The sequence below is a fragment of the Aptenodytes patagonicus genome, chromosome 25, assembly GCF_965638725.1.
Source record: "Aptenodytes patagonicus chromosome 25, bAptPat1.pri.cur, whole genome shotgun sequence".
Taxonomy (NCBI): Eukaryota; Metazoa; Chordata; class Aves; order Sphenisciformes; family Spheniscidae; genus Aptenodytes; species Aptenodytes patagonicus.
In genome coordinates this window covers 1,143,483-1,158,126 of record NC_134973.1, presented here as the reverse complement: position 1 = coordinate 1,158,126, position 14,644 = coordinate 1,143,483, and the positions used below count along the sequence as shown (strand labels likewise).

General features: G+C 61.8%; 1 protein-coding gene across 1 annotated transcript; it reads left to right on the top strand.

Moving 5' to 3' along the window:
* Nucleotides 1–685: 685 nt before the first annotated feature.
* Nucleotides 686–14,289, top strand: LOC143170955 (unconventional myosin-Vb-like). The gene is made up of 35 exons (XM_076359676.1): nucleotides 686–859; nucleotides 1,291–1,453; nucleotides 1,562–1,706; nucleotides 1,825–1,981; nucleotides 2,150–2,290; nucleotides 2,514–2,595; nucleotides 2,809–2,916; nucleotides 3,158–3,270; nucleotides 3,384–3,649; nucleotides 3,857–3,938; nucleotides 4,250–4,390; nucleotides 4,472–4,594; nucleotides 5,015–5,098; nucleotides 5,683–5,832; nucleotides 5,983–6,080; nucleotides 6,239–6,325; nucleotides 6,408–6,519; nucleotides 6,753–6,964; nucleotides 7,179–7,335; nucleotides 7,426–7,665; nucleotides 8,451–8,660; nucleotides 8,833–8,926; nucleotides 9,068–9,213; nucleotides 9,455–9,994; nucleotides 10,074–10,171; nucleotides 10,862–11,048; nucleotides 11,251–11,344; nucleotides 11,557–11,712; nucleotides 11,884–12,035; nucleotides 12,360–12,449; nucleotides 12,652–12,802; nucleotides 13,254–13,524; nucleotides 13,605–13,779; nucleotides 13,955–14,035; nucleotides 14,131–14,289. Exons 1-35 carry the CDS (start codon nucleotides 686–688, stop codon nucleotides 14,287–14,289), a joined length of 5,439 nt encoding a protein of 1,812 aa, XP_076215791.1.
* Nucleotides 14,290–14,644: the final 355 nt, after the last annotated feature.

Here is a 14,644-nt window from a genome sequence, read left to right as displayed (position 1 = left end):
CCATGCTGCAGAACTACTTCATCAGCACCCGCTGTCTGCAGAGGGGAAACCGAGGCTGGCAGCAGCCTCCAGCAGGCAGAGTGCTGGAGGCAGGGAGCACTGGTCCCATGGGTGCCAGCTGGTCCCTTGCACGAGGCTGGCCCCAAGGAGCTGCATATTTGGGGGGCAAAAAGGGCATGGGGTGATTTTTCTTATTGCTGTCCCTGTGCTCTGGCCTGTAGCTAGGTCTGCAGAGCTGGCAATGGTGTCTGGATCGGCTCAGTAGCTAGCAAGGGATCTGTACTGCATGTTATCTGCTTTCAAGCCTGGTGTCTGCCCAGCCAAACCATGTGGCTGCATCCGCAGCATGTGGGGTGTTCAGAAATGCCTGTGCTCAGCATCTTCTGTGTTTCCAGAAACCTTCCCTGGAGCAGCAGGCGTGATCGCATCCTCGGGCTGGGGCAGAAACAGCCCCCCATGCCAAGGGCAGGAGAGGTGCTGACCTTTCCAGGGTGGGCAGCAGAGCTGGGGAGAAGTGGGGCTCCAGCAGAGGCACCTTCCTGTGCAGCTGGGTAGGACCCCTGCCTGCAGGAGCCAAGGGGCCATGGGGCACCTAGCAGGGTGCTGGGTCCCATGGCTTGCCCCGCTACAGTGATGCTGAGCACTGGGCTGACTGTCCTAAGTGAGAACCGTGGGGAGGGCTGTGATGCTTGGTTCGGAGGCTGGTGGCCAGACGCTTTCCCTGTCTCTTGGCCATGGATCTCTGCAGGGTGCCCGGGTGTGGATCCCTGACTGTGTCGAAGTCTGGAGGGTGGCGGAAATAACCAGAGACTACAAGGAAGGAGATGACATACTCCATCTCCGCCTGGAAGATGGCTCGGTAAGGCTGGAGCTGTGTGGCCCAGCAAGTCCCTCCTGTGCTTGCCATGTGGTTGAGCATCCCCAGATGGGAGATAGTTCACCTCTGCACCTGCAAACCAGCCTGGGCTCTTCAGCAGGGTGCTGAGAGGCTCAAACATTGCCTGGATGTGTCCTGTCTGGTGTCTGAGCAGAAGCCCAGACCACTGCAGCTGTGTCTGGCTCACTGTGTCCTGTGTCCCCTGACTGCCCGGTGAGCTGGTCCTCACTGCCTGTTCCTGCCTGACTTCCCAAAATGCCTCCAGCTCAGCTTGCTGTGCTGGCTGTGCTGTGATTCCTGGTGACTAGCAGCCCAAGCATAGCCTGCAGACAGCATCCCTCCTGCTGTGTCACTCCCCACAGACTCATCCTGCCTTTGTGGGGCCGGCTGACCCTGACCCTCCATCCCTGCAGGCACTGGCCTACCCCATCGAGTTCCAGCTGCCGCCTCTCTGCAACCCTGACTGCCTCTCAGGTGCCGATGACCTGGTGGCCCTGAGCTACCTGCACGAGCCGGCCGTGCTGCACTCGCTACGCCGGCGCTTCCTGGAGGCCAACGCCATCTACACCTACTGCGGTGAGCCCCATGGACCCCCTCCTGCTCCCCATCCCGTGCCCCTTCCCTATGGCTCCCTGGGACAGGTGCCCCTCCTGCCCCTGCCTGTTGCACAGCCCTCTTCTCCAGGTATCATCCTTGTCGCTATCAACCCCTACAAGCCATTGCCCATCTATGAGGAGGAGGTGATTTACGCCTACAGTGGCCGTGAAATGGGGGACATGGATCCCCACATCTTTGCTTTGGCGGAGGAGGCGTACAAGCAGATGGTGAGGTGAGAGCATCGCATGGGAGCATCCCCAGTGGGGATGGTCCTCTGGACCGTGGCGTGTCTGTGGAGAGTGGTCCTGTTGGGTCACAGGCTGTCCCCAGCTCATGTCCCTCTCTGGCAGGTTTGGGAAGAACCAGTCCCTCATCATCAGTGGTGAGTCGGGCGCGGGGAAGACTGCATCGGCCAAGTATGCCATGAGATACTTCACCACCGTTGGGGGCTGTCTGGGCCACTCCAGCATGGAGGAGAAGGTGCTGGCCTCCAGCCCCATCATGGAGGTGAGTCCCCCTGGGTCCCCAGGCTCTCCTGTGCTCCTCATGGCCTGTATCCCTGATGTGATGCCGTGTCTGTCTCCCCCCTGTAAAATGGGTGGCAGGGGCTGAACTTCTCCAGAGCACCTGGAGATCTGGGGCCAGCTAAAACCTCCTGCTCTCCTTCCCCGCCAGGCCTTTGGGAACGCAAAGACAATCAGGAATGACAACAGTAGCCGCTTTGGGAAATACATCGAGATTGGCTTCAGCCAAGCTCATGTCACAGGGGCCATCATCAAAACCTACCTGCTGGAGAAGTCCCGTGTCACCTTCCAGGTGGGTTTCTGGAGTGGCATGGGGACAGGGCTGAGTGGGAGCCCCAGTCCTTGGAGCAGGAGGGTGCTCCTCCTGGGCATCCCCCAGGAAAGCAACCCCAGTGCTGTTGAGTGCAGCTGGGAGAGGGGAAGGCGTCCCTTCTCCCCAAATCTGGGGCTGCAGCACTGGAGCAGGGGAGCCCAAGGTGACCTGGCTTCTCAGTGATTTTCTTGCTCATCCACAGGTGAAAGCGGAGAGGAACTACCACATCTTCTACCAGCTCTGTGCCTCAGCCACCCTGCCTGAGCTCCAGGGCCTGGGTCTCCGTGAGTGCCCCCACGTCCCCCCCCCATGAGCCCCATGGCACAGCTTTCTGCCAGCCCGTCCCACGCTGGGCAGTGCCAGGCCCTCCTGCCCTCCCCAGCTGGGTGCTGGAGGAGGCTCTGCTGCTGATGGGCACCCTGGGTTGGGATAAGGGTGGTTGGGAGCCCCATGGGACAGGTTGTGCCAGTTCACAGCCTGACATGTCTTGCCCACAGGTGGGGCAGAGTCCTTCCACTACACCTGCCAGGGCCAGTGCACCATGGCCCAGGGCACCAATGATGCGGCCGACTTGGACAGCACACGGCATGCCTTCTCTCTCCTGGGTACTGTCCTGGCTGGGCACGGATGGGGAGGGGGCAGGCAGGGCTGGTCCCCAGGGCTGGTTGTCCCACCACCCTCACCCTGATGCTGGTGTAGGAGTGCTGGTGCCAGACATCCCAGTGCTGGGGAGCCCGGCTCTCTACTGGCCGTTCCCATCCCTCCAGTTTGTGTGACGCAGGGGGTGAGACCAGCACAGGGTGGGGGGAGCCTGGGGAGTCCCTCATGCCTGTGCTGTGCCTGCAGGTGTCCCTGAGGCCAACCAGCTGGAGCTATTCAGCATCCTGGCTGCCATCCTGCACCTGGGCAACATTGTGGTCAGAGGGAGGGACCGCCGTGGGGATGGCTGCTTCGTGGAGGTGGGCGAGAGCTTGCTGCCTGCACCCTGCATCCCAAACTGGCCCCTGAGCTGCGCTGGCTGCAGGAGCCACATCTCAGCAATACTGCGGTGACAGGGTCTGTCCCTTTGCAGCCTGCCGATGAGGCCCTAGGGCTGTTCTGCACACTGCTGGGCGTTGAGGCATCGCAGGTGATGCGCTGGCTCTGCCACCGCAAGCTGGTCACTGCTGGTGAGACCTACCTGAAGCCCCTCTCCAGGCAGCAGGCACTCAACTCCCAGGATGCCCTGGCCAAGCATATGTATGGGCAGGTCTTCAGGTGGATAGTGAGCAGGGTCAACCGTGCCCTGCGGTCACTGGAGGGCCACCATACCTGCATTGGCATCCTGGACATTTACGGGTAAGAGCAGCTCCCCTCTCCTGGGCTGCCTGGAAGAGCGTGGTCCTACTCCTGCATCAGCTGTGGCTGCAGGTCTGCAGCCACCAACTGCTCCAGCTGGGACATGGGGCAGTACCCGTCCCTGCAGTGGGGCCAGTTGGGTGCCTGTGGCTGGCTGTGGTGGCTCTGCCCGGCAGCTGCCTTCAAGCAGGTCTCTGCTGCCCGCAGGTTTGAGATGTTTGAGCAAAACAGCTTTGAGCAGTTCTGCATCAACTATGCCAACGAGAAGCTGCAACAGCTCTTCAACCTGGTGGGTGTCACCCAGATGTGTCTTCATGCTGGGAGCTAGCAAGGGTGGGCCCTGCACATCCCGTCTGCGCGGTTGCTTTTGGTGCTCTCTGCCTTGAATGTGGCTGGTGTTTCAGTCCCTGCAAACATGGGGCTCTGGGAGGCTGCTGGAGCTGGGCATGGTCCCCTCCTTTCTCTGAAAGTGCTCCTGCTCCAGGAGAAGGGCTGCTCAGGTGTCTTATGGAAACCAAGCCACTGCCTGCAGCCTGCCTGGTGGCTGGCCACCTTTGTGCCCTCCTGGCTCAGTCCTGCTTTGCTCTCCCTGCCCTCCAGCACGTCTTCAAGCTGGAGCAGGAGGAGTATGTGACTGAGGAGATCCCTTGGGTCTTCGTTGACTTCTGTGACAACCAACCATGCATTGAGCTCATTGAGGGTCGGCTTGGCATCCTGGACCTGCTGAATGAGGAGTGCAAGGTGGGCAAGGGGTGTCGGGAGCAGGCTGCCATAGCCACACAGAGCCCCCCTGCTGCTCTTTCTGACCTATTTGTCTTTCAGATGCCCCAAGGCAGTGATAGGAGCTGGGCCCAGAAGCTTTACCAGACCCATCTCAGCAGCTCCCACTTCCAGAAGCCCAAGAGGCCCACCGATGCTTTCATTGTCTGCCACTTCGCCGGCAAGGTAGGGAAAGCTGTGGCAGCACAGCCCTGGGCAGGGAGGGCTCGTCAGTGGCTCTGCACCAATGGGCACCCAGCCTGCCCTGTCTAGAGCTGGTGGTGGCAGCTCCTGCAGCCTCCTGCTGTCCCGAGTGGCTGCGGCAGCTGTCTGCACCCTCCCAGGCTGGGAAGTGGATCCTGCTGGCTCTGCTGCTGCTAAGTGCTGGGCTGCAACTCTTTAACTGAGGGTATGGAAACTCTGGCTGTGATGGTTCCCATCAGTATCCTTGCAGCAGGGCAGGAGCTAGGCAGTGTGGCCACCCCTAGCTCTGACACCTGCAAGGACTTCTTCCAAAAGCCTTGGACTGTGTCCAAGCAGAGCCCTGCACCAAACCGGTCTTGGAAGCTACAGGCCAATGCTGGTGCCTGCCTTGTCTCCTGCCAGGTGGAATACCAGTGTGATGGGTTTGTGGAGAAGAACAGGGACGCTGTCCCCGAGGAGCTGGTGGGGCTGCTGCGAGCCAGCAAGGTGAGAGCCACCCTGAGCAGTGGCTGTGTAGGGCAGAGCCTGGCCGGCTTGTGGCCCCGGGAGCCTGGGGCTGGGAAGGACTGATGGTGTAGGAGGTAAAGATGTGCAGGGTAAATCCCTGTCTGCCTGCTGGCATAGCCCCATGCAGTGCTGGCCGTGGTCGGGGTGCCCTGAGATGTGGGTGCTCCCCACCCTTGGGCTTCCCCATCTTGGGAGACACCTTGGCATCTCCCTGCTGAGAGGGCTGGAGGGTCCTGCTGCTTCCAGGTCTGTAATGCTGTCACTTCTCCCTTCCACCCTGTGTGGCTCTGGCAGAAGGTAAGGGACATCTTAGAGGGCTCTTGAGCACATCTGGGGAAGTGCCCGTGGCTTGCACTTAGTTTTTCCTGGGGGAAGCAGTAGGCAGGGGCACAGCTGGATCTGGCACATCTGGGCTGTAGCAGGGCAGAGGACTGTGCACTGGGCTGGCCCCTGTGAAACCTCTGGTCTTTTGGGTCTGTGTCTCCTGGTGGTGATGGCTCTCTGGGTATTGGGTGATGCTTGCTGCGAGGTCTGCCTGGCTCTCACAGCTCTGCTCTGTGCAGTCTGCCCTGCTCGCTGAGCTCTTCCTGGAAGAAGGGGATGGCCCCGTGTCCCTGCAGTCCCGCAGGTCCAGCGGGCCCAGGATGGCTGGTCGCCCCAGCCGCAGATCGCTGCCCAGTAGCCAAAAGAGCAAGAAGTCCATCTCCAGCCAGGTATGGGGTGGGGGGGAAAATGTGTGCTGGCCCCAGACAACTGGGGCTGGGGTAGCCCCAAGGGGACCAATGTGTGTCCTGGCCCAGGGAACCCCACAAGCCCCAGGATGTTCCTGCTGGCCCTGACCATGTTTGCCTTGTCCTCTGCAGTTCAAAGCCTCCCTGAACCGGCTGATGGAGACGCTGGGCAGCACCACACCGCACTACATCCGCTGTATCAAACCCAACGACGGCAAGCAGCCCTTTGTGTGAGTGCCTGGCCAGGGAGGCTGGAGGGGATGGGGCTGGAGACACTGTGGGGCACTGCTGTTCCTCCAATCTGTGTCCCTCTTGCCCTGGCCCTGCATAGCTTGGAGCGTGCATAGCTGGCTGGCACCCATTCTAGATCAGCCCCTCTTTGCCCCAGGTTTGACTCCAGGAGAGCAGTGGAGCAGCTACGAGCCTGCGGGGTCCTGGAGACCATCCGGATCAGTGCCTCAGGCTACCCCTCCAGGTACCCCGCTGCTTCAGCAGCACCCTGGGTGCTCCCCCCCTCTCCAGCCACAGCACCTCTGACCGCCCTCTCTACCCCACAGGTGGACGTACCAGGAGTTCTTAGAGAGGTACAGGGCTCTGGTGAGCAGAGAGGAGCTGATGGGCACCGACGAGAAGCAGATCTGCAGCCTTGCCCTTGAGAGACTGCTCCAAGTAAGGGTCCTGCTTGGAGACTGCAGCTGTGGTACCAGAGTATCCCTTGCAGATACTTCTCCCCATGTGTGGGTGCCCAGTGGGGTACAGAAATGGGTGAGCTGGGAGATGGGGAGGAACTCAGCCTCCAGGGAGGCTGGATGCAGGGATCAGTGGCATGAGGAGCATCACTCGTAGGGGAGCCTGACTGGGGTATGCTTTGTCCCTGGGACTGACTCCACCCTTGCACGCAGGACCCCAGCAAGTACCAGTGTGGGAAGAGCAAGGTGTTTTTCCGAGCTGGCCAAGTGGCTTACCTGGAGGATCTGCGGTACCGGCGGCTGAGGGCGGCTTGCACCCTGCTGCAGAGGCACCTGCGGGGCTGGCTGGCACGGAGGCGCTTTGGACGGGCACGTGCCGCAGCGGTCTGCCTGCAGCGCCATGCCCGGGGCATGTTGGCCCGGAGGTGAGCGGGGGACGGGGCTTGGAGGGAGCTGCAATGAGCTGAGACAGAGCTCAGCCTTGGGGTGAGCTGGCAGTTGTACTGGCTCTGGGCTGGGCTTTGACCTGGGTGTCCCTGTGGTATGGGCTGGGCTGCCGGCTTTGTCAGCCCCTGCCCAGTGCTCTGTCCTCCCTGCAGGCTTTGCCACCCCCTGCTCAGCTCTCTGCCCTCCCTGCAGGTTCGCCAGGATGCTGCGAAGGACCAGGGCTGCTGTGATGCTGCAGAAGACCCTGAGGATGGTTCTGGCCCGGCGCTCCTACCTACGTGTGCGCCAGGCTGTCATCACCATCCAAGCCTTTGCCCGGGGCATGTTTGCCCGGCACCTTTACCAACAGGTAGGAGCCTGGCAGGGCAGTGGGTGTCCCGATCCCACCTGGGGGGGCTGTGCCGCTGGCGGTGCCACTGCCCCATCTCTCCCTCCACAGATGGTGTGGCACCAGAAAGCCGTGGTGATCCAGGCTGCTGTCAGGGGCTGGCTGGCCCGGACCCGCTACTCCCGCCTGCGTGGGGCTGTCATCTACCTGCAGTGCTGCTACCGCCGGGTGCAGGCACGCCGGGAGCTGCGGCGGCTGCGTGTTGAGGCACGCTCGGTCGAGCACTACAAGCAGCTGCACAAGGGCATGGAGATCAAGGTGATACAGCTGCAGTGCAGGCTGGATGAGCAGGTGGGTGCTGGCTTCAGCCCTTCATGGCTCCCAGGGCGTGGGGGCAGCTGCTTTTTGCTGACCACTTCTTACCAGTCCCTGTGCAGCCAAAACCATGCCTGCCCTTGTCTTCAGGCCTCTCCCAGCCCTGGGGTGGGAGCTGACCCTGCCTGACACGTGTCCCCTGGCAGGAGTCCTGCCTCTGGGTCTCATTCCTGGGTTTTTAATGCTCCCTATGGATGTGGGGCTGGTGGCCCTGGGGCTGGGCTGGGCACCCTCCTGGGTGCTTGGTTGGGTGCAGCCTTGCAGCACAGTGTCACGTGCTGGGAACGGTTCTGGCATGGTGTGTTCTCCTACCACGCTCCTGCTGGCAGCATCTGCCGTCGCCATCTGGGTGAGTGTCTCTGCTTTGGCTGTCACCACTCCCTTTCTGGGGGTGTCTGTGGAGGGGGAGGGAGGGCTTCTGTGGTGTGATCCTGTCTCTGGGGATTGGTGGAAGCAGGGCTAGAAAATCCTGCTGTCGGGGCTGGCCAGGAGGTGGGTAATAGGCTCTAAAGCCATGGCAAAGCTCATACGTGGCTCCATGTGGGATGGCACGTCATGGAGAGCTGCTCTCCCATGCCTGAGCTCTGTTTGAGGTGATACTGGAGGCTCAGGGCTCCAAACAGATGGGTGGGAAATGGGGTATCCAGGTTTGTTGCAGAAGGGCAGCCTGAACATGCATGGGCTCTCACTGATGGGAGACACAGGGGTATATGCCCTTGTTCTTGGCCACCTGCCTGATGTGCTCTGCCCATTGGCCCAAGGCCCAGGAGAAGCAGCGGCTGGTGGAGCAGCTCTCGGGGCTGAATGCTGCCCATGCTGAGGAGGTGCAGTGCCTGCGGGCTGAGCTGCAGCAGCTGCGGGAGGATGCGGCCCGTGACGCCCAGGTCCAGCAGCTGCAGGAACGGCTGGCCGAGCTGGAGAGGCACAGCATGAAGAGCTGCCTGGGCCAGGAGGTCGAGGAGCTCAGGCAGGTCTGTCTGTCCAGGGGATGCTCTTGCTCTGCTGGGGCTCCATGGGGTTCGCCAGGGACCTGGCAGCATGCTGTGCTTCCTGCCGTGGGGTGGTCACTGGAGGATGCCTCTGGCAGCCAGGACTGGCCCCAGGCAGGGCTCTGGGTGTACCTGCCCCTTTGCTTTCCTGCAGCGGTTGGCAGAGGTGGAAGCCATGAAGCTGCAGCTGGGGGAGGAGAGGGATGCCCTGGTCCAGCGCATGTCGGAGCAGTCACAGGATCTGGAAGGTAAAAGGGGTCCTCTGATCCCCTCATCCCATTCCCCTGGGTATGGGCTGGTCCTGCAGGCTTGGTGTGTTCCTGCATGTCCCCTTGCAGAGGGGTCCTGGCTTTGCTTGTCCTCACTCCCTGCTGTGTCCATCCCCACAGAGCAGCACCAGCGTGCGGTGCAGGAGAGCCAGGGTCTGCTGCAGGAGCTGGAGGAGGAGCGGGCGCGCTACCAGAGCCTGGTGCAGGAGTACGCCCGCCTGGAGCAGGGCTATGAGAACCTGCGGGATGAGGTGGCCTTCCACAGGGTGAGGGGCTGGCAGTGGCACAGGGAGGCTGAGGGCAACCCCTCCCTTGGCTCCTTGTGGGGAGTAGGCAGTGCTTGGCTGGTCCAGGGCACCCTCTGCGGGAGAAGTGGGCTCCCCAGCTCATGTGCTGAGGGATCCCCAAGCCAAGGTATCCTGAGGCTATTGCTGCTCTGCCCCGGCTGATGCGTCAGCAGGTGCTTGGGGTGTGGGGAAACAACCTTGTCCTTCTCTCCCCACTCAGCAAAGCACTTTGAGACGGTCCCCTTCGTCAGAGAGCTTCTTGGGCTCTGAGAGCAGCTACTTGTCCTCCATGTCCACAGCTCCCTCACGAGATGGCTCCGACCAGCAGGCTGAGGCTAGTGGTGACGCTATTGGGGGACAGTGGGGTGGGGGTGACAAGTGGACTGTCCCTTGCTCTGACTATGGGGACAGCTGTGCCCTGGGGCTCCTGGCTGGGAGCTGGTCCCATCAGGGAGGGCTGTCTGCAGTTGTTCTGGTGCTGGTGCCCAGCACTGGCTGCTGTGCCAACCCTTGTCTCTGCACCCAGGGGCTGGAGGAGCGCTGGCAGCCGGTGCCAGAGGGGCTGCAGCCACAGCCCAGCGGTGAGGTGCTGCTGAACGGTGGCATGGGCCAGGATCCCTTTGAGAAGGCGTACCTTCTCCTCCTGGGGCAGCTCAACGCTGTCAACGAGGAGCTGGCCCGGACCCGGGAGGAGCTGCGGAGGTCCAAAGCCCCTGTGGAGCCAGAGGAGAGGAAACCATTGGACTTCCTCAAGCGCAGGGTGAGCCCCTGCCCCACTGCAAGCAGGGCCAGATCCAGGCCGGTGGGGCTGGCCTCACCCTGCTCTCCATTCCCTGCAGAACATAGCTGAGATGCTGGGGCTGGGCAGGAGCCCGGAGAGGGCGGCAGTCGATGATGACTTGAAGCATGCATATGATGCGGTGCAAGTTGCCAATAGGTGAGTGTGGTCCCAGGGAGATGGTCCCCAGCTGAGGCTGGTTTCCCCACAATGGGCTGCTGGATCCATGCTGCTGGGCTTTCCAGCAACATCCAGGATGGAAACATCCAGGGGCTTTCCCTGGTGTTTCAGCCAGCCGCAGCTTGGGTGGCAGCTGCCTGGCCTCTGCAGTGCTGTGGTGCTGGGCAGCTGCAAATCCTCTTTGAAGCAGCCACCTCCTCACGTGCTACTGGCATCGTAGCCCCAGCTGGGCTGGGAGAGCAAGGACAGCCTGCCCCTCGCTGCCCAGCTGGGTGTGGGGTAGCCCTGGCTTTCATTCCCTTTTCTCCAGCGCACCCAGCTGTGTTTTCCAGGGGGGCTGGAGCATCCTACCTTGCTCTGAGCACAGGCACACCCACTGCATGAGCAGACCAGATGCCCTGGGCTCAACAGGAGCCTCCTAAGAGGGCAGAGCTGGTGCAGCCTGTTCCTGGGCTGTGGCGTGTGTGCTCAAGGCTCAGTGCAGCTGGAGGGGAGATGCTCTGTTAGCACAGCTGGGTTTATGCTGCCCCCAGGGTGCCTGGCCAGGGGGAGAGTTCCCAGCTCTGAGGCTTCAGGGGAGAAACACCTCCTCAGCAGCCTCCCCAAGGGATGGGGTGTGGCAGCTGAAGGGAGGCTGGTGCCTCAGTTTCCCCGGGTGCATGTGTGCAGGCTGCTGGCGAGTCAGCTGCAGGAGGAGAAGCAGCAGCATGAGGAGGAGGTAGAAGGGCTGCACCTCAACATCTACTCGCTCAAGCAGCTGAGCCAGCAGCAGGCAGCCCTCATTCATGACCTGCAGCGGGACCAGGGGCAGGAGGGGTTGCAGCACCATGTCCTGCGGCTCAAGGAGGAGAACTGGGTAAGGGGTGGGGCAGGTGGGCAGGACCTGGCTTGGGGCTGGCTTCCACCCCCTTGCCCTGTGGCGAGCTGCAACAGCCCCTTAGGGAGCAATGTGTGGGACCCTGCTGCATCCCCCCAGCTCTGCTCCACTTGGTGGGTGCTGGTGGGGGTGTCCAGCTGAGGGAGGCTGGCTGAGCCCTGCTGGGGCTGTCTCTGCCCAGGAGCTGGCCCAGAAGCTGGAGAAGCAGGAGAGGACCACACTGAAGCTCCAGAAGCAGCTGAGAGCCTATGTGAAGCAGATCCAGGAGCTCACAGGCAAGTGCCTCCACGGGAGGGAGGCATGGGGCTGGCTGGAGGGTCACCAGCCTGGTTTGAGGCTGGAGCATCGCCCAGCCTCAACATGGGGAGCAGAGTCCTCCCCAAACAGAGATGCTGGGGAGCATCTGCTTGGACTGAGCTGAGGGGACTTGATCTGGGTCCCACAGCCCAGGACACAGCAGGATGTGACCTGTGGTCCTCTCCTGCAGTGAAGAGAGAGGCTACCGGGCCAGCACAGGAGTTGGCAGCGTCTGCTGTGGTCCTGTCCCGGTCCCCCATGGTCCCATCCCTGGCTGGACTGTCCCAGGCCATGCTAGCATGGAGGATGGAGGACAAAGGGCGCATTATCAAGGCCATCATCACAGGTAGGGTTTGGAGAGATGGGGACTCCTTACCCCAGCTTGGTCCCTGCTAGGGTTTCTTGCCAACCTCTGTGTGAGCTCATCCTTTCAGTGTTGCTGGGGAAGCATCCTGCCTGGCTCAGGATCAGCTTTTCGTAGCTGACTGGATCCCAACTGTCCTGCTTTCCCCTGCAGACTACAAACCACAGAGCAGCCCTGGGGCGCTCCCAGACCTGCCAGCCTATGTCCTCTTCCTATGCTTCCGGCATGCAGACCACTGCTGTGATGAGCCACGGGCTCGCTCGCTCCTGGATGCAGCCATCGATGCCATCAAAAGGGTCATGAAGGTGCTGGGCTTGGGGGTGTGGGTTGGGCTGAGGAGCAGGAGCTTCACTGGCCAAGGTGGGGGTGGCACTGGGGCAGCAGCTTGGCCCCCAGGGCACAGTGTATTACCTGACTGCAGTGTCTAGCCTGAGCATCTCCTGGGGTGAGGGGTGCCCCTGGGTGCTGCAGGGCTCCTGCGAGAGGGTCCGACAGCTCTGCGCCCCCACAGCCCTCATCAGGCTGCAGCTAGCTCTGTGTGGCTTACGGAGCTACTGTGGGGTGTGAGGGCTTGCTGCTGTCACCACCAGAGCCCTGCTGACCCCGGTGCTCTCTGTGCCCTCCTGCAGAAGCACAGTGATGACTTTGACATGGTGGTACTCTGGCTTGCCAACACCTGCCGGCTCCTGAACTGCCTGCGCCAGTACAGCCAGGATGAGGTAGGGCTGGGCTGCAAGGGGCTCTGCCACTTCTCTGGGAAGGGTGGGAGCTTAGCGGGGACAGGGCTTGTCCCCACCAGGAGCTGCATCCCCTCCAACCCAGGTAGCTAGGGATGTGCTGGGCTGACACTGCTCCATGCTTGCTTGGGGACCCAGCTGTGTCCCCTGGTACTGCTGGCTCTGACCCAGCCTGTGCCCGCAGAGCTACTGGCAGGGGAACACGGCGCGGCAGAACGAGCATCGCTTGCAGAACGTGGACCCCCAGAGTTCCTGCCACAGCCTGGGTGCCCTGTCTGTCCAGCTCTACCAGCAGCTCATCCGCACCGCTGAGAAGCGCCTCAAACCCATGATTGGTATGGCCTGGGCTTGGGGGGCTTGCAGGGCACTCACAGGATACTGGTTCAGGGAGGGAGCGCCGTGCTCAGCTGTGTGAACTGCCTGCTCTGTTACAGAGGCTGTACCCAGAGGGGGGAAGGTAGGCTCTGAATTGGGAGCCCCCCTTCTATGAGGGACTGTCTGCTCCTTGAGCCTCCTGGCTTGGAGGAGGTGGCTGGGGAGCTAAAGTGGGCTCAGCACCCTGGCGACCTTGGGCTGCATCCATGGGGAGCTCTATTCCCCCATGCCCTGCTTTGCAGCCTCATGAAGCAGGGCCAGCCCCTGGGCTAGTCTGGGCCAGCTGTCCTGGAGGTGTCATTGGCCCCTGCATCCCCAACTGGGACACAGAGCCAAGGAGCAGTGTACTGGCTGCTTGAGGCACAACGCAGGGTCTCTGCCTCATTATGATGAGTCTTTTCTACCCTTTAGTTGCCGCAATGCTGGAGAGTGAGCCCATACAGGGCTTGTCCTCCTCCTGCCCTCCTGGCCACCGCCAGTCCTCAGCAGCCCCTGCCCACACCCTGCCTGAGCTGCTGCAGCAGCTGGGCTCCTTCCGTGCAGCGCTGGACCGCCATGGGCTGGCGCCCAGTGTGGGGCACCAAGCTCTGCGCCAGCTCCTCTTCCTCATCAGCGGCACCACCCTCAACTACCTGCTGCTGAGAAAAGACACGTGCTCCTGGAGCCGCGGCATCCAGCTCAGGTCAGTCCTCGTGCAGGACAGGTGTATCTGGGGGAGCTGGCGTATGGCCCGTGCTTCCCCTGACCTCGTCTCCCTGGCAGGTACAACATCAGTCAGCTCGAGCAGTGGCTGCGGGCAGAGGGGCTGCAGCAGAGTGGGGCCCGCGAGGTGCTGGAGCCCCTGGTCCAGGCTGCCCAGCTGCTACAGGTGAAGAAGGTGACAGAGGAGGACGCTGGAGCTCTCTGCAGCCTGTGCACAGTGCTGTCACCCCAGCAGGTACTGGGGGGGTTGGGGCTCACTGCTTGCTGGGCACTCATCCTATCCTGGGGCTCCTTGGCCTCCCTGGGTGCACCAGGGATGCACTGGCACTGGGGTGGGGACAATGCCATACCTAGAAGTGTCTGGATGTGCCCAGCCCATCCCTGTTCATGGACTCCACCATCTCCTCCAGGTTGTGAAGATCCTCCGGGCTTACACTCCGGCTGTTGGGCTGGAGGAGCGCATCAGTCCCAGCTTCATCAGCAGCGTTGAGGTAAGTGGGACCTGGGGTCCAGTGCTGTGGGGGGGCTGTCCCGCATGAGCCCCCTCACTGGGGCAGCCCTGGATGTGAGCACTCTGTCCCCACAGAAGCAGCTGCAGGACCAGTATGGAGGGGGACCCAGCCAGCTCCTGGTGGACACCAGCCACCTCTTCCCTGTGCACCTGCCCTTCACCTCCTCCCCCCTGCACCTGGATGAGCTCCGCATCCCTGATGCCCTTGACCTGGCCTTCCTTGTCCGCCTCTAAGCCCAGGTCCTGCCCTGGGTCACTGCCAGTGCCCCATCGAGGGGTGTCTGAACCCCCTGGGGTGTGGGAAGGCTGTGAAGGCTGGAGGTGCAGCACTATTTGTGTGTGCCGTTCTTCTGGGAAGTTGTTTATTTATTGAAACTCGGGTGCCTTGTCTGTGGCACTGCCAGGGCCTATGGCAGTCCTGCGCTGGGGGTTTTGGCCACTTTTTAATCCTTTGAAGTTAATAAAAGTCTTTGCAGATAACTTTGGAGTCCAAGGCTGTCTGGCATGGGTGTGCTGTTTGCAGGGTGGTGTGAGGGAGCTCAAGGACCATCACTGGGGGATTCCTAGGGCTTTTCATGAATTATGGAAT